The 25,077-nt window shown below is 44.1% G+C and overlaps 1 protein-coding gene across 1 annotated transcript in view; it reads right to left on the bottom strand.

The window, feature by feature from the left end:
• The window catches only part of Cul5 (cullin 5), a 35,379-nt gene that overhangs the window by 3,991 nt on the left and 6,311 nt on the right, over positions 1 to 25,077 (bottom strand). Inside the window, exons 6-12 of the mRNA XM_037425484.2 lie at positions 23,841 to 24,144; positions 21,048 to 21,155; positions 19,676 to 19,740; positions 15,875 to 16,007; positions 13,830 to 13,961; positions 5,706 to 5,829; positions 2,417 to 2,589 (exon numbers count right to left, since the gene is read on the bottom strand). Coding sequence (XP_037281381.2) covers positions 2,417 to 2,589; positions 5,706 to 5,829; positions 13,830 to 13,961; positions 15,875 to 16,007; positions 19,676 to 19,740; positions 21,048 to 21,155; positions 23,841 to 24,144 — 1,039 coding nt within the window. The remainder of the gene's footprint in view (positions 1 to 2,416; positions 2,590 to 5,705; positions 5,830 to 13,829; positions 13,962 to 15,874; positions 16,008 to 19,675; positions 19,741 to 21,047; positions 21,156 to 23,840; positions 24,145 to 25,077) is intronic.

Genomic DNA, 25,077 nt, shown 5'->3' with positions numbered 1-25,077 from the left:
GAAAACTGCTTCACGAACTCTTGCATTAACTGTGAGGTGAAATGGCTGAGTCAGTGTAGGCCTACATTGACTCAGCCCATCCAGCTTTCAGTATGTACACTCTGAACAACTCCAAGCTATTGAATTGAATTCACTCGCATACAGCATCTAACACAGACTCCAATCCACTCACAACTTAAACTCTTAAAACAGATTTCAGATTTCGCGATGCTGGCTCAAGTCTACAAACCAAATGTGACACGACAGAGCAGTATTGAATCAAGCTGTGAGTAAATGGCAGGTAATGCCTCACTCGCCTAAATGTTCATTGCAATGGTAACCTTGTGCTTTGTCAGAGTGCTGAACAAGAGATTTGGTCTGTCCAGTACATAATTGTACGTTAATGCAGGTCACCTGGGTCTGCAGTTAACCCTCCTGGAAATAAGAACTAAGTTATATATATATACGCTGTCTCTTAAGAATAAGGGCGAGCTACCACTAAAATACTGTGAAAAAAAGTGAAATACGTAATTATTGTTTTAATATACTAAGTAGGCCAGTAGCTTCTGAATATCAAATATATTTTTTCTTGTACGCCCTAATTTTTGTTGTAGAAGGACTTGGAATATCCATTTTCATTTTTCTGCATACAGTTTTCATTCCAGAATATTGTGATATGCCAGTATATTTTCTTTTTTTTTTGCTCTCACAGTTTAGAATGAGATCTTTCTGCCAGCAAGGTGCAAGGTACATAAAATATTTGACACTTTAAAAACTGAATATTGTACTAGAAAAATTATTGAATGTTTGAAAAATGTCAATTCCATTCAGTCTCTCTGCATAAAAATTAAAAACAGTGATATGGCTTACATTCAGAGGTCCCATAGTTACAAAAACTGATGGGAGAAATCTCCCGAAACTAGGATTTCCCCTTACATAGTCAAACCCATCTATATCAAAATCAAGTAAATCGAATTAACCTTTCTATCAAACTCTTTTCTGACACGGCAATGTTTTAATGTTAATGTACAGGAAAATTTGTCGGCACATTGAGCAGAAATAGGGGGACAACTTGATATACAGAATATGGGGCAGTGTTATACATCCTAAAAAGCTGGCTTCTCCTTGTGGGAGCAGACTTTCAGCATGCATTTAGGATAATGAGCAGTGCGATTAGGAGAGCACCGCACAGAGCGAGTTTAAGCTATTGCTTGCCATCGAATGCCTTGACTCCTTAACAGACATGCGGGGTTGCCAATCACTTCCCAAAAGAAGAACCGGGCTGTTCTATGCGAAGCCACAGTTAATCAAACACAGTTGAATGTAGAGAAAATAAGACCGATGTCGGCACTGTGCACAGCACTTCAAGAAGCACGCTGGATATGACAAAAAAAAAAAAAAAAAAAAAACGCCAACATCAGGGCCAAGGCAGACTAGAGGCTTACGGTGCTCTAGAGGCAAGCACACAGAGCAGAACGTTAAGATGCTGAATGGCTGTTTACATCAACACCGTATTTTCTCACCGACAACCAGCCCCTGTATACAACAAGCAACCCCAACTAAATGTCCCCAAAAAACAAAAGCTAAAAAAAAAATCCACGCATATTGCCACAAGTCGCCTTCCTTGAATTATCGCCAAGCAGTGCCGCAAAGCCAGCTTGTGCACTGCAAATAAGGTGAATAGTTAAGAAGTTCGATATCAAGTTACATTATAAATCGAGCTCATTCGCACTTTTTAGCGAGTTTAATATATGCAAATTTGGCTGTACTTGAACACATGTATGTTTAGTGCCAAATGCAGAACCAGAAAAAATGATATATTGACAAAATTGTTGCAGAAAAGCCAAGGAAAACTCAAGAGTAATAGATGAAAGTGAAAATTGACATGATATATAAAACATGACTATACAAAGTTGTGAAAGTACACACACACACTATACATAAGCCTTCGAAATTTCGAAAAAATCTGCAAAAAGAAATTAGGCATTCCGATGCACCCCTTTATAGGAGGATAAGAGAGAACTGGGTATAAGAGATTCAACTGCACCTATATCAAGATCGGAGTTGTTCAGAAAATGAAAGAGAGAAAGAAATAAACAGGAAAGGCAGGGAGGTTAACCAAGCTTGGCTCGGTTGGCTACTCTACACTTGGGGTGGGGGAAAGGGAAATAATAGAAAGGAAAGAGAGAGAGAGAATAGAAGATAAGAAATAGATGGATAAATAGTTATCTTGAAACTACAGAAGACGGTCTCTTGATGTTTGTTCACAAGTGCTTGTGAAGTCTGGTAATTCTCAAGAAGTTCAAGAGAGCTTTTGTTATTGCCCTTATAAGGGACCATGCACTTGTTCGTGTCTCTCATTAAGGGGCTCGACCGCACACTCCTAAAGTAAGATTTCCCCTTAAATTAGCTTTTACGAAAACAAGCCCATACATACCGTTCCGTTGGACATATGGTGATACCACTGGAGCTTTCGTCCGCTGTGCTTCCGCCGGTAGAATTCCTCCACTTCGGGAATGAAGTCTTCCAGCTCGAGAGGTAGCGATACCTGAACACGCTCGCTGCCTCGAGCCCACGCGCCAGCATTTAGAATTTTGATGTTGATCGAATCTGAAACACATCACATTTATTTGAAAGAACATACGAGATCGTACCCGTGAGGCAAGCTGAAACAGACAAAATTTGGCAAGGTGGTATAGATTTATGGCTCACTATGACATCGCGGCCATACATGTTGCCCTTAGCGCATAGTTTGTTAACCAAGAACTAGCTTTGTTGTCTAGGATAAAAACTGCAACAATCACAAATAATGCTTACTCACTGCAAAAAAAAAAAAGGAAGACTGTGTGTCCTATTAGGCATTTGAACAAAGTGATAGGTGGAAATGTGTTGCCACTGCCACTCCTGAAAAAATAATAGGGTAACTTAATCGCACTTCTCTGCAGCTGCATGAAACAAGTCACTAAAAGCAGTTTTTTGGTCTACGTTGGCAAGTTGGCACACTATGAAATATTTGACAACTCGAACTCGCAGATGAATTCACAAAACAAACAAAACAGCAGCAAAAACGTAGTAATGTCTTTCACTGAATGAGTTGCTGTGCAGAACTTGGCTGACAGGTAGGAAAAAATTATCTCCAAATAATAACATCATTGGTGGGACAAATGAAAGACTTGTTTTTCTGAGCTAGATGCATCAGGTAATCATGAAAAAAAAAAAAACAAGCACTTTAGCCATTTTAATTAATCAAATAGGATGGGGCAACCCACGGAGGTCACATAGAGGCTATGAGTTTGAACCACTAGGCATGTCTGGTTCTGTGTCACAATAAAAATATTTTAGCCGTTGCAAGATTTGAAAGCACCAAAGTACTCAGTGTAAGGTGCATATTGTTGTACCACAGGTGATCAAAATTAATTTAGAGCCCCAGCTACGCTGTGCTGTGTCATATACAGCACACTTTCGGTAAACAGAAATCTGTTAAACAAACAAAACTGCTGCTTAAATGGAACAAGCCCTTCTGACAAGATTGGTTTTGTGATTGTATTCTGCACCCCTGGCCATCTCTCAGTGAACCATACTCCGGTTAAACTAAACATATCTTCCTGGTCCCTTCAGGTTCCATTTAATTACTGTAGTTGAACCTATCAAGAACAAAAAATGTCGTGACAATGAAGAAATATGGCGTCCTCTGCTAAGGCCCCTAGAGTTCAATGCATTTGCCCCCTCTTGAGAATGAAGAGGTCTTAAAAAGCACTCCCACATACCGAAGGTTTATAGTAGCAATTTGCAACGTTTGTTTTTTTTCAACTCGTGAGCCAATTAGAGAACCCAGAAGTTGAAAAATCACAGCACTGCTCAGCTTATTTGACAAGTTGGGCACACATGTTTCAAGCATCAGAAATGACCAATGCCCTCTAAATTTGCCCTGGAAATGCTTGCTGTGGCGTGGACTGTTACTTCAGCTACTGTCATTGACAACTTCTTTTTAAGCATGCCGGTTTTACGACCTGTCTGCATTCCTCGGCAGCCTTGCCACAGCACAGACACAAGTGGGTGCTTCTTCTGCAAGCACCCACGACCTTCAGCGCCTAGCTAAAGCACGGGATGCACTTCACCGTGTCAATGGAGCAATACCAGACGCTGTTGAATGGCACAACCTAATCGTACACAAGTTACAGTGACGATGCAATCATTGAAAGAGTGCGCAAAGAATATGACGAGAATACGACGAGTGAAGGAAACGACAAAATGCAAGAAAGGCAAGTGAGTTTGGTGAACTTCTTGATATTTTTTTTACATTATAAGCACGTTCCTCGATACCCACGACAATGAAGCTATGCGAAGTTAATGGCGTATTCGGTTGGGCGTTTACGAGCGCTCTGGAGTGCTCTGAAAGTGACTGAGCCTTTGGTTGGTACTAGAATTTGAGCGCCCGGACTACCTTTGTTTGGTTCTTTCGGACTGTCAGCCTCCGACTCAGAGGGCTCCCGATCTATGTGACTTCACAGTGAGAGCGTGACGCAATCTGACCAGGAGGACAAATCACGTGACACAAGCCGGAAAATTGCGTGACTGCCAGCAGGTGAACAGCGCCAGCACAAATTTCGGAAGTGAAGATCGTCAGGCGCGTAATACTTTGTGCATGTGCGTTCTTAGTGGCGTTTTTGAGTATTTGTGCGGCGAGTTCACATCTACGAAGCCATAAATGCACCATGTCAATAAGGGGGCGGTTAGAGAAGGCGGAAGAAATGTCAATGCTGTTGTTACAGCAGCTCGCACACAGCCACGTGATTTGCTTTAATTATAGCAGCTCGTACGATGACGCCAGATTTATGTGCTGAGCTCAGAATGGTGCCGCTGTGTCTTCACATGTTGGAGATATCTAATGAACTGATCGGCGCCATTTGTTGATGTGGCGCAGGAACATTAACCCAGCAGCTTTTCACACTGGGCGCATGGTGGCGCTACATGCGCTGCTCTGACGGCCACGTATTTGGTTGGTATGCTGCGTCTCAGGCTCTGATTGAGAACTGCCTCGGCATCTGCCGACTCCAAGCCAGTGAACCGGAGCGGCCAACCGAATACACCGTAATTTTCAATTGTCCGAAGTGATTCTTGGGCATATTTTTCTGTTTCCATGACAATGAAATTGTCACGAGAATGAACAAAAACTGCTTCCACTGCGATTTCAGTATTGAGAGGTTCAACTGTACAGTGATTACGACACACAAAACACCAGAGCACAACATTTTGGGAAGCTCTGCAGCATTCTGATATGAAAACTTATTCTTTACCAAATATCATCTTGTGCTTATACGTTTGCTTTCATATATTTTTACAGCACTCTATCACAGCATGACTGACCTCGATACAGAGATATCCCAAACTGTAAGCTTATATGTTAAACAATGCCTGTTAACAAATACAAGCCAACGCAGAGTATTAGTAAACATATAGTATTGATGCAGATCTTCACATAACTCTAAAACAAAGAAAGAATACCAAGCTGTACAGGAGGCCAAGCAGCCACTAACACACATACTGTTAGATAGTCTTCATCAATACAGTATAACTGCAATGCCTATCACGGGCACTGTTATTTAACAGGACTAATACATACAGAGTGATTGTAAGCAAAGCAAAATATTTAACGCGAACTGTCTAAAGTGCACACATGAATGAGTGGTACCAAGTCGCCAAGATAGAAATCAGGTGGCACGAACCCGCCAGTAACTCGTTGCTGTTTCTATGCACGTCCTTGAACTGCTGGTTTAGGTCTTCACTCACTTTGATGTCTTGAAACATTCTCGCTAGTTTGTTCACATAATCTGCAGGCATGCCTACATCCTGAAAATAAAAAACAAAACACATCACCAGAGTAAACACTAACGAACCGAATGATTTTTTTCGTTAGTATGAGTGCAACTGTATAGGTTAGTAATAGAAGTGTAGAAAACTAACAAAAATATTTAAGTTATTTAAACTATTGTTCATAGCAGAACTGATGCGGTGGGATGAGGAGCAACATTTAGAATGACCGCTGGTCGGAAGTTTTCGTATACGTTCATGATGGTGAAGCACGGGTAAGAACACAGACTACCTAAATTATTTAGCGCCTTGTACTGTGGCCTGTGTTTTGGAGCACCTTGTCCCGTGTTTTTCAAATGTTTCCATTCTTTCTAGTGCTTCACCATTGGGAAGTAGCACACATACAAGTACGAACTTTCAACAATATTTCATTTGGATCTAGTACCTTCGATATGTTTAATATTGCCACGCTGTGTTGGCGGCAGAAGACGAGAGCGAAGAAGTGAATGGCAGCTGTGGCTGAGTAAACAGTCCTCCACTTCCAGTTCCTGTCTATTGTTTCCTCTCGCGACAGACTGGTGGAAGTGCTGGGTATTGTACTGCAACGTCTAATGCCTGCTGGTTCTGAACCAAAAGCAACCACCGCCAGTGCACCAGGGTCTGCTGATATCCATCGAAGCAGCCGCCGCCTTCAAGGACTACCACCACAGTACGGCCCCTTGGCAAGTTCCGTGAGGACAATGTTTGCCACATCCACAACCCAAACCGAGCATGACCCATTCGCTAGCGTACCCTGTGTCATCAACACACCTCGCACACCCAACCTATTCCATGGTGATGCCGGCGAGGATGTCGAAGACTGGCTTGACCATTTCGACCCGGTCGCTGCCATCAACGACTGGGACAATCACCGTAAGTTGAAGAATGTGTATATATCTCCCTCTTAGATGCGGCAAAAGTGTGGTATGAGAACCACGAAACTTCATTCACAAGTTGGCAGGAATTCCATCGGCAGTTTCGCGAGCCGTTCAGTAACCCCAAACGGAAAGAGAGAGCGGAGCAGGCACTTTCTTCGCGGTTTCAAATGCCGGACGAGAGCGTTGACATGTTTGTCGAAGATATGTCGTGATTGTTTCGACGGGCTGAAAGACAAGAAAGTGCGCCTGCTAATGCGAGGCGTAAAGGAGCAACTTTTCGTGGGCCTTGGGCACAACTCTCCCAAGACTATGTCGGAGTTCATACGTGAGGCCATAATTATGGAGCGCATGCTTCGGCAGCGGTTGTCGCAGTATGAGCGTCAGACGGCCATGTCCGCTGCATGCTCGCTTGTACCAGGAGGTGATAACAGGGACGTCCTCACAGAACTCCCTGTTATCATATTTTAGCTTCTTTCCACGAACTGTTGAACTTTGGAATAACTTATCCGGTGGCATACGTTCTTTGCCCTTAAATGAATTCTTGTTATCCATAAATACCCTTTGACAGTTTTTCTTTTTCTGTTTCACTGTTTACTGTGTTTACTGTGTTCTCTTTCTTGCCACCATGTCTTCATTATGCCACCATGCGATGGCATGTATTGCCACTTTGTATTTTGCTTTCCTTCGCAAAGTATTACACCATGTTTGTTTTGTACCGGCCTGTTACCCACTCCTGCCATAGCCCTTATGGGTTGCAGTATGTAAAAATAAATAAATAAATAAATAAACTCATACGGCAAGTTGTACGCAAAGAACTTCGCAAATTTCATGTAGCGTCCCCTCCCAGTAGCGCTGCTTTTACGAACATCGTTTGTAACGAAATTAGGCAGTTAGTTCACTCCTCACCACCATCTCAAGTCGAACCTTCCACGTTTTCCTACGCGGATGCCCTACGCGTCTCTACGCCGTCGACGGCACACTTTGCTCATCTACCTGCTAAGACCCCCAGACGCTCTACAAGTCCAGCCCATCGCATGCCCCCTCAGGCCGATTTTCGTCCTGGCCCACGGAAGTCCACCGTCTGGCGTGCACCCAGCAATTGTCCTTTGTACTACCATTGTGGCATAGTTGGACACATGTACCGTGACTGTTACTACCGACGAATAGGCCTACGCGGATTCCGCCGAGATGTACATTCTCCAAGCTATGATGAGCACCCACAAGAAATTGCGGATTACTTAAAAGGTAGTCATCAAGCTCCAGTCCCGCCGCGACGACAGTCGCGGTCACCATCATCCCGTCCGTCCACATCAACGCACCGCGCCCGACCCGCCTTTGGGTCCCCTGGTGTCAGTGGCGCAAGCCCACACCGGGGAAACTGACAACGGCGACCTCCGTAGGTGAGGCCGCCGTCACGAGAACCGACAAATACCCTCCGCCGCTGCCTTACGACATGCCGTTAAACCCTGTTACCGAAACCGCCAACAGAACATCCGCTGCCATTAGCCTTTTCGTTGACTGTTATCCGGTGACTGCGCTTGTCAACACGGGAGCTGATTACTCAGTAATGAGTGCTTCATCGGCCACCCATCTACACAAGGTGCTGACAACGTGGAGCAGCTTTCAACTAGTCACCGCTACAGGGCACCTCGTATCCCCTATAGGAAGGTGCACTGCCAGGCTTGAGATTTGTGCGTCGGTCTTTGTAGCGTCATTCCTTGTACTGCCCAATCGTTCTCGGCCGGCCATTTTGGGCATGAAATTTCTGCAAGAGTATGGAGCAATAATTAATCTGCGTGATTTGTTCGTCAGTTTTGCCAACTGTGTTTCTCCAGATTCCGACATCGAGAACGAACATCGTGGCGTGGACCTTACGCGTAGTCAATGATTGCGTCACGTTGCCACCTTGCACTAGTACCTTCGTGCTTGTTAAGTGTCCACAGGAACAGTCGATTACGGGCATCGCCGAAAGTAACCTGACGTTATTGCTTGATCAGGAAGTCGCCATTGCTCCAAGTCTCGATCAACTCCGAAACGGCCAGACTGCGGTTTTAGTTACGAACTTCAGTGGCAAACACAGGCATTTTGCAAAATGCACAACCATAGCTTACTTGGAGGCATTGGATGATTTGGACGCCTTCCCTTTGATTACGACGATCTCGACTGAGAACAGCTGCGATACTGATGTGATTAGTCGCCTCAACGTCAATCGCCAGTTTGAAGAACCTAAGAGGGCAAGGCTCCTCAGTCTCCTCTCATCCTTTAGTGACTGTTTTGCCACTACTTCGAAAGTCCGAGACTCCTCTAATGAAGCACAGAATTATCACTGAGCCCAACGTCCAACCCGTGCACCAACATGCTTACCACGTGTCGCAGGAGGAGCAGGATGCTATCCGTCCTCAAGTGAAACGAATGCTTGACGACAACGTAATTCGACCATCGACTAGTCCTTGGGCGTCACCAGTTGTTCTGGTTTAAAAAAAGATGAATCACTACGGTTCTGCATCGACTACCTCAAACTGAACAAGATAACGAAAAAAGACGTATATCCTCTTCCTCATATTGATGACTCCTTGGATTGCCTGCAACCCGCCCGTTACTTCACTTCCATGGATCTCCGTAGCGGATATTGGCAGATTGAAGTAGATGAACGGGACCGTGAAAAAACAGCGTTTATTACACCTGACGGTCTCTATGAATCTAAAGTTCCCCCTTTTGGCCAATGCTCCGCTCCAGCCACATTCCAACGAATGATGGACACAGTTTTATGTGACTTGAAGTGGCACTGTTGTTTAGTGTACTTAGACGACGTAGTCATTTATTCTACGACTTTTGAACAGCACATTGAGCGGCTTGAGGCGGTTCTTCTGGCTATTCCCACTGCCGGCCTATCTCTGAAACCGGAAAAGTATTATTTTGGATATGAGGAACTCAAATTCCTTGGCCACATTGTCAGCCCCAGTGGTGTTCGCCCGATCCTGAGAAGGCTATGGCAGTTGCTTTGTTCCCGATACCGAGAACAAAGCATGATGTACGCCGCTTTCTGGGACTTTGTGCTTATTACCCCCGCTTCATGCCGAACTTTTCGAAAATCGCCGACCCTCTACAACAACTCGTCAAGGACGACGTCGCCTTCGTCTGGGGCCCCAAACAATTCGACACTTTCCGGAACCTTCAACAATGCCTACAAATGCCACCGATCCTTGGTCACTTCGACACCGAAGCAGACACAGAAGTCCACACTGACGCGAGCAACCTTGGCATCGGAGCTATTCTCGTGCAATACCAAGATGGCGTGGAACGCGTCATCGCCTACGCTAGCCGCACGTTGTCATCTGCGGAGAAGAACTACTCGACGACTGAAAAAGAATGTCTGGCGATTGTATGAGTCATAATGAAATTCAGGCCCTACTTGTATGGACGCCCCTTCCGAATCGTCAGTGACCACCACTCTCTCTGCTGGCTAGTGAATCTGAAAGATCCTTCGGGCCGTCTCGCAAGATGGAGCCTTCGGTTACAGGAATTCGATAAAATGATGGTTTACAAGTCTGGTCAAAAACACACCGACGCTGACTGTCTTTCCGCGCATCTGTTGAGGTCGCTGCAGAAGACAAGGATGAAGACTTCAGTTGCCTTGCTATTCTCGCATCATTAAACGTGGCTGAGCAGCAACGCGAAGAATTGAATTACAATGCGAATTACAACCACTGATCGAATACCTTGAGGGACGTCGGCCATAACGCCCACGTCAGTTCGCGCGTGATTTGTCATCTTTCTGTCTACACCAAGATACCCTCTACAAGCGCAACTTTCATCCAACGAAAACTGTTTACCTCCTTGTCAATCCTGCTGCTCTCCGCGATGATATTTTGCGTGCTTGTCACGACGAGCCATCATCAGGGCATCTTGGCTTCGCGCATACTCTGGCGCGGATTAAGGACAAATACTACTGATGGAAACTTGTGAAAATCGTAAGGCAGTACGTCAAGACGCACAGCCTGTCAGCACTGCGAAAATCCAATGACGAAACAAGCCGGTCTGCTTCAGCCTTTGCGACCCCTTCACGCACCTTTTGAAAAGGTCGGGATGAATTTACTCGACCCATTTACGAAGTCTACGGCTGGTAGCCGCTGGATTGTGGTTGTCACCGACTACTTGACCAGATACTGCGAAACACAAGCCGCCCAGCGAGCAACTGCTTCCGAGGTGGCTGACTTTTTCATCAAGAACATCGTTCTCCGCCACGGTGCTCCCGCTGTTGTCATCACAGATCGTGGTACTGCTTTTACGGGACAGTTGCTCAGAGAGATCCTGTTGCTGAGTGGCACGACGCACTGAACAGCAACTGCGTACCCCCTGCAGAGTAACGGGTTAACCGAACGCCTTAACAAAAAGATTGCAGATATGCTTTCGGTGTATGTCGCGAAGGATCAGAAAATTGGGATGAAATCCTCCCATATATAACATTTGCCTACAATAAGGCTCTGCAGAAAACCATCGACTTTGCTCCTTCTCATCTGGTTTACGGCCGCGACGTCACCACAATGCTTAACACCATGCTGCAACCAACTCTGCCGGACACGATTACCCCGGACGCAGATGTATTTGTTCAGCGTGCCGAAGACGCCCGGCAACTGGCGCGCTCTCGCATTTTATCGCGGCAAAATGAAAATGCTCGCCGGTACAACACTCACCACAGAGCAGTATTATACGAGCCCGGTGACCTAATCTGGGTTTGGACGTCAATGCGGATGCTCAGAAAAATTGTTATGTTAGTACTTCAGACCCCACCACATTCTTTATCGCCTCGGTGAAGTGAACTACGCAGTTGTCCCAGCAGACACGTCACACCGTTCTTGTAGACCACGCTCCTCGGATGTGGTTCCTTGTCTCCAGGATGAAGCCTTACTATTCGCGTTGACTGCAAGTCAAGAACTTTGTGATGCGGCAATAGCCTTCAAGACAATTGTACATTTATTTCTTGCTGCTTTATTTTTCATCTCTTCTTTTTTCTTTTCAATGGACACAGACATTTTTGACTACCTTTCGTGGTTTTTTGCAGCTGCGGCATTCATGTGATGCTTTTTTTTTTTTCTTTGGGGAGAGGGTAATGCCACGCTGTGTTGGTGGCAGAAGACGAGAGCAAAGAAGTGAATGGCAGCTGTGGCTGAGTAAACAGTCTTCCACTTCGAGTTCCTGTCTATCGTTTCCTCTCGCGACAATGGACTAGTTTCATTGTTAGCACAAGTGAATGGCAACATTGCAGGAAGAGATAACACAATGCGACTTGATATATAAGAGACAATATTAATAATATCCAGCATTTTACATTCCAAACACAACGATATGATTATGAGAGACGCCGTAGTGGAGGGCTCCGGAAATTTCGACCACCAGGATTTCTAATGTGCACTGACATTGCACAGTACACTGGCCTTAACCAATTTGCCTCACCACCACTGCGGAACACGCGATTGAATTCGTGACTTTTGGGTCAGCAGCTGATCACGGATACATAAGAGACAACTGTCTCACGAGAAGAATTTACCAAGGCAACACAAAAGGTGTGATGAACCTCATGTGCACCATTCTGCCACTGCACTGCAAGCATTTGAGAACAGTTTACACGTTTCTTTGGCACTTGCTCAACGAGCTGTGCCTCCAGTTATTCTGGTAACACTTAAGGCAGACAGTCAACATACCGTATACGCCAGAATAAGGGCTGCGCTCGTAGAAGGGCCGCTCCCACTAACTTGGCATTCCAAATTTTGTAAAAAAAATATCGCCAGCAAATGGCAGCGTTGCCACATTTCGTGTATGGCGCATTTCTCAAAAGCCACCAGATGGCAAAAGTTGTTTTGTGGCTTCATCACATGGCGCCATCTGTGAGCTTCGGGCATGCAGCACTATCTGGGAGGTCTCGTTGCTTTTCTCGTCGGCGCCACTGATACATTGTGCCGCTGTCTATAATGAGGACATCTAGCGAGAATGGCCACAGCTAGGTGCCAGATATCGCATGGTTAGATATGTATGGGACGATTAAACAAATTTTTCCATACCTGGATAGAAAATTGAACAAGAATTTCGAACTTCCGTGGAAGAGCCGCACCCCATCAAAATTGCAGAAAAAAAAAAAGGTGGCTCTTACACGTGTGTATATGGCATTAATAATTGTGCATCATGCATATCCTACTGTTAGCATTGCTCTCCTGTGAAAGCAAAGGAACCATCTCAACCTGAAGGCTATGCAAGAGGTTTCTCTCATTCACATAAAAGACCGCCAGGCCTGCACGGAACGTGCAGCACAGTTACAACGAAAGCTGGAAGAGCGGCCTTTCCCTTTTTTTAAAACACTCTCTGGGCAACTGCTACAAGCACCCTTGCTGGGTACCCACTACACCATAAATAATCATAATTTTTGTGTAGTAGGCCGGCATTTACTAGCTATCATTCGTCATTCTGCAGAGAAGCACGGCATCCACTTACACACTCGCAAGAAATTTTGTTCAAACTTTTATGCAGTGCATGACAATGATGAAAAATTATGCCTGAAGTGAGTATGCGCACAGTTATTAGGTGACTAAGAACAAGATATTGTAATGGGTTGGAGCATTGAAGGAGCCACTCGTTACCCCATTCACATTGTGTGATGCCTGGTTAGTCCTTTATTGTTATAAAATGCTTCATTACTCATACTAACACAATTCCTTTCCTGACATTAAGCCTACCTAAGGCTAGTTTGCAACGGATTTTCAAGCAGCGGCCTGGCTTTGTGGGAGAATGCTGGACGCAGGGGACCCGGGTTCGAATCCCACTGCGTCCTTGGTGTTTTTATTTACTTATTTACAAGATTCTTTTTGTTATTTCATGCTGTACTTGTTGCGGACACTGGCGGCGGCCGCAGCGAACAACTACAGTGCCACACGCGATCCTTGTTGTGATCTCGTAACAGCTTTCGCTGTACAACAAAGCCATCAGGGTAACAATTTATGTAGCTAAGATGGGTTACCGCACTGACATTGAAGGCACACGACTACAGCACAACAAACAATGGCAATAGCACACACATGACTGACACAGCAAGATATTTATGAAAAAAAAAAAACGCATGCAACCACTTACTCTTAGCCACTCAACCATGTTCTCCTCCTTCTCGCTGTCGGCCGACGAGTCCAAGATGAGTCTCCTCGTGAGGTGGGCCTTGTGGTACCGCATAAACACGTCCTTGTTTTGAACATAACGTAGCACGAGTAACTGGAAAGCATATGAATATGAAAGGTAAATGCTTGCATGTAAACTCATGGTGAGTACTCAATGTAATATGCCTCGGATATCACTTCCAAAACAGAGAAACCCACTTTTTTGTAATTCACGAGCAACCTACTACGACACAGTGCATGTAAAAAGTGCTGTAAACTCCTACAAAAAATGCACTCTTCCTAGCAAATATTGATCCATTTATGGCCACATTCTATGTTCCAATCCCTTTTCGCGCACAGGTGACAAAAAGGTGGTGTTATTCCATCCCGCTGATTTGGTTTGTTGCGTGACGCTTGCGAGTGCACCGGTATGCTCGATGCGCGATCTGCAGGTCCTAGCGCGGGGGCATAATGTTTTTAAACAGACCAATTGCCAAGGACCACAAAATGAGAATGCAAGGTGAGCCAGCAATCTCGTTTCAATGTTCACATTCTTTTCCTTGTTTGTTAGCACTTAATGACATGCGAGCATGGAAAGCTTAGCCTTTGATATGTGCAACCCTGTGACGTATTTTGTGTTTTCGGTCTTAAAATACATGTCTCGAAGGCTACGCTGTTTCTAGCTTTTCACATCAAACCAGCTGAAAGCAGCAGCTGCAAGTTACAAAGCCACAAGTGACATTGATATTACCAACATGTGGAACTTGATAGAAACTTGGCTTTTTTTTTTATTGCGCCTTCTGGACTTGTGTACTTCTCGCCTCATCCCTGATAAATCTTCATTCGGGAATTGTACTGAACGTTGACCCACACATAGCAATAAAAATTATGACTGGCGCTAGGAGCGACGTCAAGTAAAGCACCGCCATAAACTTTATTTTCAGGCCAGGTGACGACTTTAGGTTCGTCATGACCGCTGACAACGCTGTACGATGCCTCAATGACTTCTGCAACTTATTAATGTTTCTGAGCAACATCTCAGACAAAGAGTGATTTCATCGGTGCGGGTGACGACGTAGCTGTTTTTGACTGCATCGATCCTGAGATCATGGCTTCCGTTGCCAGTGCCGCGAAAGTGTACCCATGAAGTTATGAATATGCCAATGCCTTCGCTGCTGCCGCTAACCAACCTTTTGCTGTGCTACAAAGCTTGAATAGGTGTTGTGCGTCAATCAACGCTTTTGCGGCCGAAGGAGCTGAATTCGCTTATTTGAAAAGCTTCATATGATATTGGATGACTGAAATATGACCGTGCACAAGAAGCAAGACAAGTTTATGGATTATTGTCATGCCAACTAAAGTGGGGTAAAAGGACTGAAAGCTGGGCCATTCGGTGATAGTACTTGAACATATTTTAACACAGCGCACGTCTGCGCGGACACAACTATGGTTTGTCCCTTTTCCTCTTATGTCCGCACAGTCATGCACTGTGTTAAAATATGTTCAAGCGGGGTAACTTGCAGTCCCCACCTTGTTCTTCATTACACTGTGAGCGAATCGTTATGTTAGCACATGTAAGAATTTTAGAGGCCTGAAATGCTTTAATTTAGGTCTTAAATATGCACATTTTGTATTTCGAATTATCGGTATATAAAAATATTTCACCATCCCCTTCGAGTTCGGTATATCCGGGATCGACTACATTTGTCATCTGTCAGTCTACACTGCATCTCAGACATAGTTTATAAACCCCTACTTTTGCGAAAAACATACTTTACTTTTATTGATAAAAACAACAATTACATCCCAGAAATACACCTAAGCCTTCATGACTTCCCAACGATGCTGGAACGGGAACTTTTAATCAGCACTGCCCTTGTCTTCAGTTGCTCATGCCTTCAATTAGTACATCTCCTCTCACCCTGGGCGGATTTTTGGATTTACTACTACAATACTACAGAAGCCCGAAAATGTTTTCTATCTTCAGTGTCCTCATTAACCAATATTATCATTCGAGCATGTACTAACCACTTCTTTTAACTTGGCCTCGATCTGGTCAGATGTCAGCTTTTTGCTAAGTGGGGTCTTGCGTAGTAACATGTCGCAATAGTTGGCTAGGAGCTCCGGACACCTCGACTCGGGCTGCGTCTTGTTTGCTACCCTGTTTAAAGAAACCAAAAATACAGGACAATTGATTAGCGATTGTATTTTTGGAGTGTTGTCTCGTTGTAGCCATAAAAAAAACACAAAGATGTTTTGAACTTTCTTACACTGTAATTCTTCTCTCATCAATCACCTTGTGGAAGCCATCGAGAAGTTAATCAATAGAAATATATCAAATTGACATAAATGTAAATATAAGTACAGCAGAAAGCAAAGCCAAGCTCCCAGGTGGTAAAAAGTGCACACCCGAAACCCGGCGCAGCGCCCCCACCCCTCCTAATGTGGTGGAGGTTGTGCAAGTAGCTCTGGCCCTGAATAATTTACCTCACAGAAAAATTAAAATGGGGATGGCCTGTGTTGAGATTCACTAGCCCTGCAAGACTTCCCCAAATTTTTGTACATCATGAATACTGCTGTAAAAATTTGTGCCAGTGCTTCTTTAGTGCGTCTCACTTTAACAAATGCAAGAAACACCTACCTCAACATCAATAGGAGTAATCAATCTTGATAGACACTCTAAATTATGTGCTCTGCATTTATCATTAGACAATCCTTGTTTACACGTGTCTGTCACAGTCAACACTGAAACCAGCTAATCACTACAACGGAGTATATGAGCACTGTCAACTTCTATGAATATGACGACCTCGTAACATGTATAATTAATCCAACATTGACACTACAAAGCTTTCATCAGTATGAGTGTTCTTTAAAGGTAAGTACTAGACTTTTGCGAATATTCTAATTTTTCAAATGAACAGTAGAGTATCCGGATTTGCAATTAACAGGTGTACCGTATTTATTCGAATATAAGGCGAGATTTTTTTCCAAAATGCGTAGTCTCAAAGTCATACCCCGCCTTATATTCGAAGCTCAGTATACCAATATGCCGATTTTGGTGTGACAGTTTTGGTTTCCACTTTTCAACCATTTCCAAGATTCCAAAAGAGCCCGACAACACTGTTGGAAATGTAACAAAGGTATTTCAGAATAAAATGCATAAAATTTTACACAAACGCAGGTTACAAATAGTAAATACCGAATTTCGGTCGCTGCAAGGTTATTGAATAGCTCGCGATACAGCAGAGGCCATGGCAGCGGACGCCTTTAACCGTGTTAACATGCTGAGCCAGCAGTAGCCGCTCCAAGCCAGTAGTAGCCGCAGTCGCAAAGCTTGTAAACAAGCCGGGACACCATTTTGCATTTTTTGTTGGAGTGCTGGAGTCCCTGCTGCAAGATTTTCTTTCTCAGTGCTTGTTTCTTATTTATGCGACCAGCGCAATGGCGAGTCGTCGTTGCCACTACGATGCAGCCTTCAAGAGAAAAGTCATAGCATAGGCGGAAGCCACTAGAAACTGCGCGGCGGATCGGAAGTTCGACGTTCCGGAAAACAACGTGCGTCGTTGACGCAAACAGAAGACGGCGCTCTTAGCATGCGCCGCTACGAGGAAGGCTTTCTGTGGCCCGCGAAAGGGAGCTTTTCCCGAAGTGGAAGAAGTGCTGACGGACTCTTTCAAAGAGAGAAAATGCCGCGGTTTGGCCGTTACTGCCAGCATCATGCAGATGAAGGCGCACGAAATCGCGAGAGAGCGTGGCATCCCCGCTCTCAAGTTCAAAGCCAGCCGGGGCTGGGTGCAGGAGTACATGAAAAGGCCGGGTTTTCGTTGCGAAGGCGAACCTCCATGATGCAGAAGTTGCCAGAAGACTACGAAGAAAAACTAATTTCTTTTCAAAGATATGTTATCGGCTTGCGACGCGACCACGACTTCCTACTCGGGCAGATTGGCAATGCCGACAAAACTCCCATTTTGTTTACATGCCGTCGGCAAAGACAATTCACCAAAAAGGTGATCGCCAAGTGATCCTGCACACTACAGGCAACGAAAAGGCTCGGATAACCGTCATGCTAGCCTGCACCACCGATGGGCGGAAGTTGCCCCCCTACATCATCCTAAACAGAAAGACCATAAGACCATGCCAAAGAATGAGGTGTTCCCGCAGAACGTCCACATTCGTTGCCAGGAGAAGGGGTGAATGACGGAAGAGCTTGTTCTGGACTGGGTAAAGTTGGTGTGGTGCCGAAGACCTGGGGCACTGCTCGCCCGGAGTTGCACTTTCGTCTCGCTCCGAATAAATATCTTTTACAGATAGTTCATGAATATTTGGTGTCTGCTTTGCTGAAAGGTAAGGAATTTAGTTGCCTTTTTTTTTGTTTCTTTCGCCCTATATTAGTGTGCAAACTTTTTTCTTTTTCTTGGGTCTTTCAACTTCCCCCTCGCCTTATAATCGTGACCGCCTTATATTCGAACAAGTACGGTATATTAATAAGCATGTAACCACCTGTAAAGGTGGTTTCACTTCAGTGTAAGGGTGCCAAGCCATGAAAGCACAGAACCAGGGTAAATCCGCTCTGCTGCATGGTCAGACAACGCTACCAATCGGTAGTTGAGGCTAGCGAGAACACGCAAGGCAAATTTTACAGCGCATCACGCGGCCTGAAATTCACGATAAATTCTCAAAGTCAGATAAAGATTGCTCTCTTCCCTCAGCAAATGACACTACAAGCTCAAAAATCACTTCTAACAGCCATTGGCTAACTTAAGCACGGCGCGCTTGGTCGTTACCGGGGCTGCCGCTTGTCCACGCGTACGTGAGCAGTCACACTGAAAGGCTGCGTATTCAAAGAAAAAATAAAACAGAGAAAAAGTGCTCAAGGTCACGAGGTACACATGGCGTTTTTCATTTCCCTGTGCCATCCGTCCATGCTTAGCTTCCAGATCTTTGGAACTCCCCTCATATTGGACTGATTCTAAAAATTTTGTGGTGGTGAACTCGTGAGGCAATAGGGTTCTTTAGTCGCTCCATAGCTACTTGAAAAAGTGTTGCAGCGTTCTTTCAAATGAATATGCACCCCCAAATCATCATTTTATTAGGCTTAAAAGCTTCTTACGATGGATTACAAGGTCCAAGTATAATCAATTTTAAAATGTTGCATATTCTACAGGTTACCACCAGCATCCTACTAAAACTCAAATCCCGCTACTGCTCGAGGTTGTTTCGACTTCCTTTGAACAAAAAAAAAAAATTCCATAGAGCCCCTATTTCAATTTAAGAAATATATTGTGCACAATATTTTAAAATATTTAAACAATATTTAAAAAAATATTGTTTATGATATATACCATTCAAAATTGATTCAAAATTATTTGACAAAAATCACTATTCCCTTTGAATTCGCTTCGAACCTAAAATTCACTATTTGCACAAGTCTAGTAAATACGGTACCTAGAAGTTGATTGATTGATATGTGGAGTTCAACGTCCCAAAACCACCATAAGATTATGAGAAACGCCGTAGTGGAGGGCTCCGGAAATTTTGACCACCAGGGGGTTCTTTAACGTGCACTCAAATCTGAGCACACGGGCCTACAACATTTCCGCCTCCATCGGAAATGCAGCCGCCGCAGCCGGGATTCGATCCCGCGACCTACAGGTCAGCAGCCGAATACCTTAGCCACTAAACCACTGTGGCGGCGCTGGTACTTAGAAGTTCATTAACATGATCGAACCAAAGCGAAGGTCAGGCTGAGCAACATTCATCAAACCCAAATAAGCTGCATCTCCCAATCAGCCAAATTTGAGAGTCGTATGCGTGTACAGTGCTTACCCTTTTTGTCTGGATGGAAGCTCGAGACGAAACACAGAGGTATCATTCACAACCTGTTTAAATGCCTGAAAAAAATATGTGCAGATGAAGGCCAACTGTATTAGAAAAAGCTGAGCTGATAACAATGCAGCAGCAAATCTAAACATCGTTAATATGTCGAATGAACACATGCTTGTGCATAATACAGTACAGCACTGAAGAATACAGAAAGACAGTGAAGGCGTGTGAATTTCCAAACTTCAAATACTCTATTAGACTCGTTCAGTAATACCACGAATATTGATAAGGTTTAACGTTCTGAAACTCCGTTGCAATGATGAGATACGCCGTAGTGGAGGGCTCCGGAAATTTTCACCACTTGGACTTCTTTGATGTGCACCTAAATCTAAGCACACGGTCCTTAGACTAGCTGGGTATTCAAGTGAATTCACAATGTACTTTTACTATTCAAAATATTCGAACACCACAAAGATTTAATACCAAGTTTTTAAATCAACAAAAATATTACCTAACTTCTGTGAAATTTGATGCATGAATAGACAACCTAGTTTAAGTTGACAAGCATTAACTTTAGAAGGAAAAGGGTGGAAATGAGTAAATGAAAACAACACTGAAGACAAAAAAAAAAATTTTTTTGCATGCAGTACGTACCATAACTGCCAGTTAACGCAAAGGCAACCTATTCACCACCTCGATATCACTAGCGGTCAGATCTCATAAGCTCACTGATTCTTGGCTACTTCATTTAGTTTTGCCATGAAACGTTCATTAGCAGTTTAAATTGCACTGTTACTGCATCAAAATGGAAAATAACATTCCTGCACCGCAGATGTTAATGAGAGAAAGCCAAGACAGTAGTACACTGCCTTGTACATGTTTTACTCAATCAACACTTTTTCTACAGTTGGCAGCATTGACATATTATAAAGAAAATAGATTGTATCACTGTCTCAAAATAAATTTAATGAACTGATTAGTGACACTTTATGCATTTTCAGCGTAAGGCAAATGAAGAAAAAGAAACGAGAAAAGAAAGGCAAAAATAACAGAAATGTCTTTACAAATGACAGGGCAAACACACAATTGCTTGGCTCATGAGAAGCGGCAATTCCCACCAGCATGCCAATAATGAAAACTCAGTGTAAGTGTCGATTAGTGGCTTCAGGCTTGACAAGCAAAAAAAGCCTACCCTTGCACTACTGCCGATGAAATGCGGCTCACCAAACGTCCTTCGAAACATGACAGTAATGCTTTTACTAAGAGGGCCGTGTGGAAACTACATGTCAAGTATCTGGCTTTGCTTTTATAAAGGTGCCTTCAATGCCAATGAGAGTAAGCACGAGTTGTTGCACACATTGGTAGGACCACTCACTTTATCACGTGCTGTAAGAAACCTAGGATCATCGTTGAATGCTTCTTTGACTAGCTTGCTGAACCTCTGAAAGAGATCTAAGAGTTGCTCGACATATTTTTCAGAGTCCTGAAACAGAGAAAAACGAAGCATGAGACGAGACTGACAAATACAAAAATAATGAGAAAACAAAACGACCATGTGTTCTTTTATAGCCCTCTTTTCTATGCCATTTATTCTTGTTTCACAACCTTGGCTTGTGAACAAGAAAGACACGCTATTCAAATAGCTCCCAGCCTCGAAAACTGACATCTCTAGACCATTTTTTTTCTCTTCTTTCAATTTTTATGAACAGCAGCTGCAATTTTTTTGCATGTGAACCCACTTCGACAACCACATATCTGGTGAATGTTTTTTGCTAGATATTTGCGAAGCTAGATTATGGAGGTTATGTGTGGAGGAGCTAGTAAAAGACACAAAGCAGCTTTTAATGTGTAATGCCCGCTGTAAAGGTAAATGACCCAACATATCAACTAAAAATGACTGCAACAATACCTCCTTGCGATGTCACCCCAGTACCTCTTACCTGAGCCATCCTTAAGATGGCAAACAATTCAGAAGTTCCCATTTAAATAGTCCTCCAGCTTTAGGAAAAGTGCAGCTGAATACAAAAATTCATATTTGAGGTAAATTGAAGTGGCATTCAATGGCAAGCTTTTTGCATTACATGCACCCCTTGTGCTCAACAAATGCACTGATTACGCCTCGAAGCGACACAGCAGGTGCTTTAGACAAGAAGACAGGAACACTTAAAACATACAAAGCATTCTTTTAATAACTTTTACCTTTTTTTAATTAGCATGGCAGTTAGAGATGTATCTTTTCCAGCATGTGGATTGTTGTTGAATAAAATCTTATGATATATCTTGAGCTTGGCCTCTGGCACTTTTCAAAAATGAAATGTGCACTCAGGGGCCACCTCTTCTTCAGACATGCACGATGATTATATCTTCCATGATCAATAAGCAGACTTGAAAACATCAAGACTAGAGGATTCCAGCATAGCTGCAGGTCATTAAAATGTACACGTGCACCAATCGGGTTCTCTCAACTGAGTTTAATTTGCTTGCTACGTGCCACAAAGATACTAATGAAAAAAAAGAGGCTTTGAGGGCGTATCCATTGCAAGCGAGGTCACTGCACATGCTCAGATGAGCCTTTGCATGTTCGACGCTTAGATAAATAACTAGGAGCATGTGAATATTAAAAGAATATTTTTCAAGTTGTGTTTGACATTCAATTCGATTTGCACCAGGGTTTAACTATCCGAAGAAATCAAACTTCCGGAAGATGAATACAGTCAACATCCAATTCCTTGGATGACTTCAGCGTTCCTTTTAGACTTCTTAGGAGCCACAATATCATCCTGAAAATAGGGCAGTCCCAAAAACAAATTGATGCATTTTTATTCCCCCGAAACAACGGGCAAAATAGCTTTAACGCCTCCCAGCAAACTTGTCACGTATTTCGGTGTGCGCTCGAGCTCTCATTAAAACACTTCAAGTAATTTTTTTTTATATTTAAAGTAAATGCACACATTGAGTTCAGAATGCAGTAACGATGAACAATGCCAAATGTGGCAGCATTACGAGCTGTTTGCACACCACAAATTTCAAAGACCAACCCAGTCGGGGTCTTTTAGTAATCCCCAGCGTTTGCCGTGATGTCAACATGTGAGCCTTGTCATGTCATCCAAAAAAGCACCTGTTTGTCTCTTAGCAGTTCAGTGCCCTTGCCGCTCTCCCACCTCATACAGTGAGCACGAGCACACGGCCAGGACGGGAGGCAAGCCGACGAATGCAGCACAGCAATAAAAAGTGAAGCAAGCGAGGGCCTTTTCTGGATTATTGAACGTGTGAAACTCCATTATTATGGCACCGTTTTGAAAAATTACCGCAGCTACATGTTTGTTGTAGACTTGTGCACAACTGCAATAAAAGTAAATTTCAACCTCTTGGTAGTTTAAAGGGGCACTAAAGACGCATTGATTAAGTAGACATTGATTGCTTAAGTGGCAGTACAGAAACCTTGAAGTGCCATTTTCATGCCAAGGAAATGCTTATTTTGAAATAAAATCACACTTTAGTGGTCCGCACGATGCTAGTGCACTTAAACTCAGCCGCCTGAAAAAAGGACCTCTTGACGTAGCAGTTGCCTTGGCTAACGTTTCCCGCCCTTACTGTTCAGCTGTTGACACTAGCAGCAGCAGAGCGAAATTAGTGGGAGCCATAGTAGCAACAATGGCCTTTGAAAACTTTTCTGTTTGCTTAGTTCAGCTGGGCCACACTAGATTGCACCACCTATCCAGCTAAAACCAAGCGAAAACTTTTGAAATGCTTGCGTTGCACCATTCCCCATAGCATTGCCAGGCAGTTCTTTTCTTGATGATTCAAATATAAATGGACAAGCAGCATATTATTACGTGTTGTAATGCATGGAAGGATTTTTTAAAATGCAGTTTCGTCGTTGTAATGCATGGAAGGATTTTTTAAAATGCAGTTTCGTTTCATTCTCAGTGACTAATCGAAGTCAGATGCTTTAATGTCATTGGTACCATTTCAAAAATGTCCCAATCTTGGCGCATGTGGTGTACATTTACCTTAATTTCTTGATTAGTAAAATACTGCTGTTCATAATGTTGATGTTTTGCACATTCCAATCATTGAGCTTTCACTCTGACGTAAATCGTTATTTGCCTTTAGCGTCCCTTTAAGCCATGCTTTTTGTTGTCATGACAGTGTAGAGTTTGCCTGCCTGAGTGATGATGTCGGCCGAGGCGAGCATGTCGGCCAGACCCTGGGAGAGCACGTGCTGTTCGAGGTCGTGCAACATTGGCAGCACGCCATCAGGCACACGATCCATGAGTCCGAACATGAGCTGCAGTTTGAGCGTCTCGCCGGCACGAATCATGCCCGGGCACTCGGCCAGTATTGGTTCCCGGAAGGCCGTGACGAGGACGCTGACACAGCACTCTGTCAACGCAGGCACCGACCCTGACTGCGACTCCAGGTACTTGGCAGCACGCTGTTCCTCTTCCTTCAACTTCTGCTCTGCGTACCTGTCCAAAGAAGGGTAAAAAAACTCAACTTTAAACACAGCAAGTCTAAAAAAAATTGGATGAACAAAGTCTGGGTATCACACGGTACAAGCAAGGTACGATTTTAAGGCATACTGTAGTGGAAGACATAAGATTTATTTCATTTCAAGCAACCGGCTTTTTTTTGTTTATTCAAGAATGCACTTCCATACACCTGCGCAATCTGGGTTCCTGGACACGAGGGCCTACAGGGAAATGAAGCGGCTCACGCCACTGCCTGCGAGCACATCAGCCGGGCTAGCCTGGGACCAAAGGATACCCGATCCGTGGCTGCAGAGATGGTGGTAGTAGAAAACACCTACTTGTCGCTACTTCAACACTACAAATTGGAGCGACGGGTGTACCCTCCTCCCCATCCAAGACTAACCAAAGAAGAGAGCGTGATTTTCAGACGCCTACAAAGCAATACTTACCTACATACATGACATATTATTGCACCGCCTCTACCTAACGACACATGGCTACATGTGCTCGCTCTGCAGCGTACCAGACATCCTGGAACACTTGCTCCTGGAATGCCAGTGCCATGCAAACCACGACGTGCAACTGGAGCAAGACCAAGCCCCAAGAATAAACGACGACCACCTAATGTAAACGTGGGAGGCCAAACTCGTCCTCGAGGACCTGGAAGACCAGCGACAACTTGTCGCCAGGGTCAAGAGAGCAGTCGAAGCCAGAGGGTTCCTGGACTGGGGAACCCTCCCACCTTAGGGTGACACCAGGCCTCGCTCGGAACACTGTTTTCTAAATAAACGTTTACTTCTCTCTTTCTTTCAAGAATGCAATCATTTTCCGATTCACCCGCAAGGAAACGAGGCTGCTGTGGCTTTGTTAGAACCACTACGAGCAGCTCAGCAGCACAAAGACTCAAGAAAGACGAACTTGAAAAGTGTT

This window comes from Rhipicephalus microplus, chromosome 5 (genome assembly GCF_043290135.1).
Source record: "Rhipicephalus microplus isolate Deutch F79 chromosome 5, USDA_Rmic, whole genome shotgun sequence".
NCBI lineage: Eukaryota > Metazoa > Arthropoda > Arachnida > Ixodida > Ixodidae > Rhipicephalus > Rhipicephalus microplus.
Note: the sequence above shows the minus strand (reverse complement) of the source record. Positions and strands in the feature narration are given on the sequence as shown.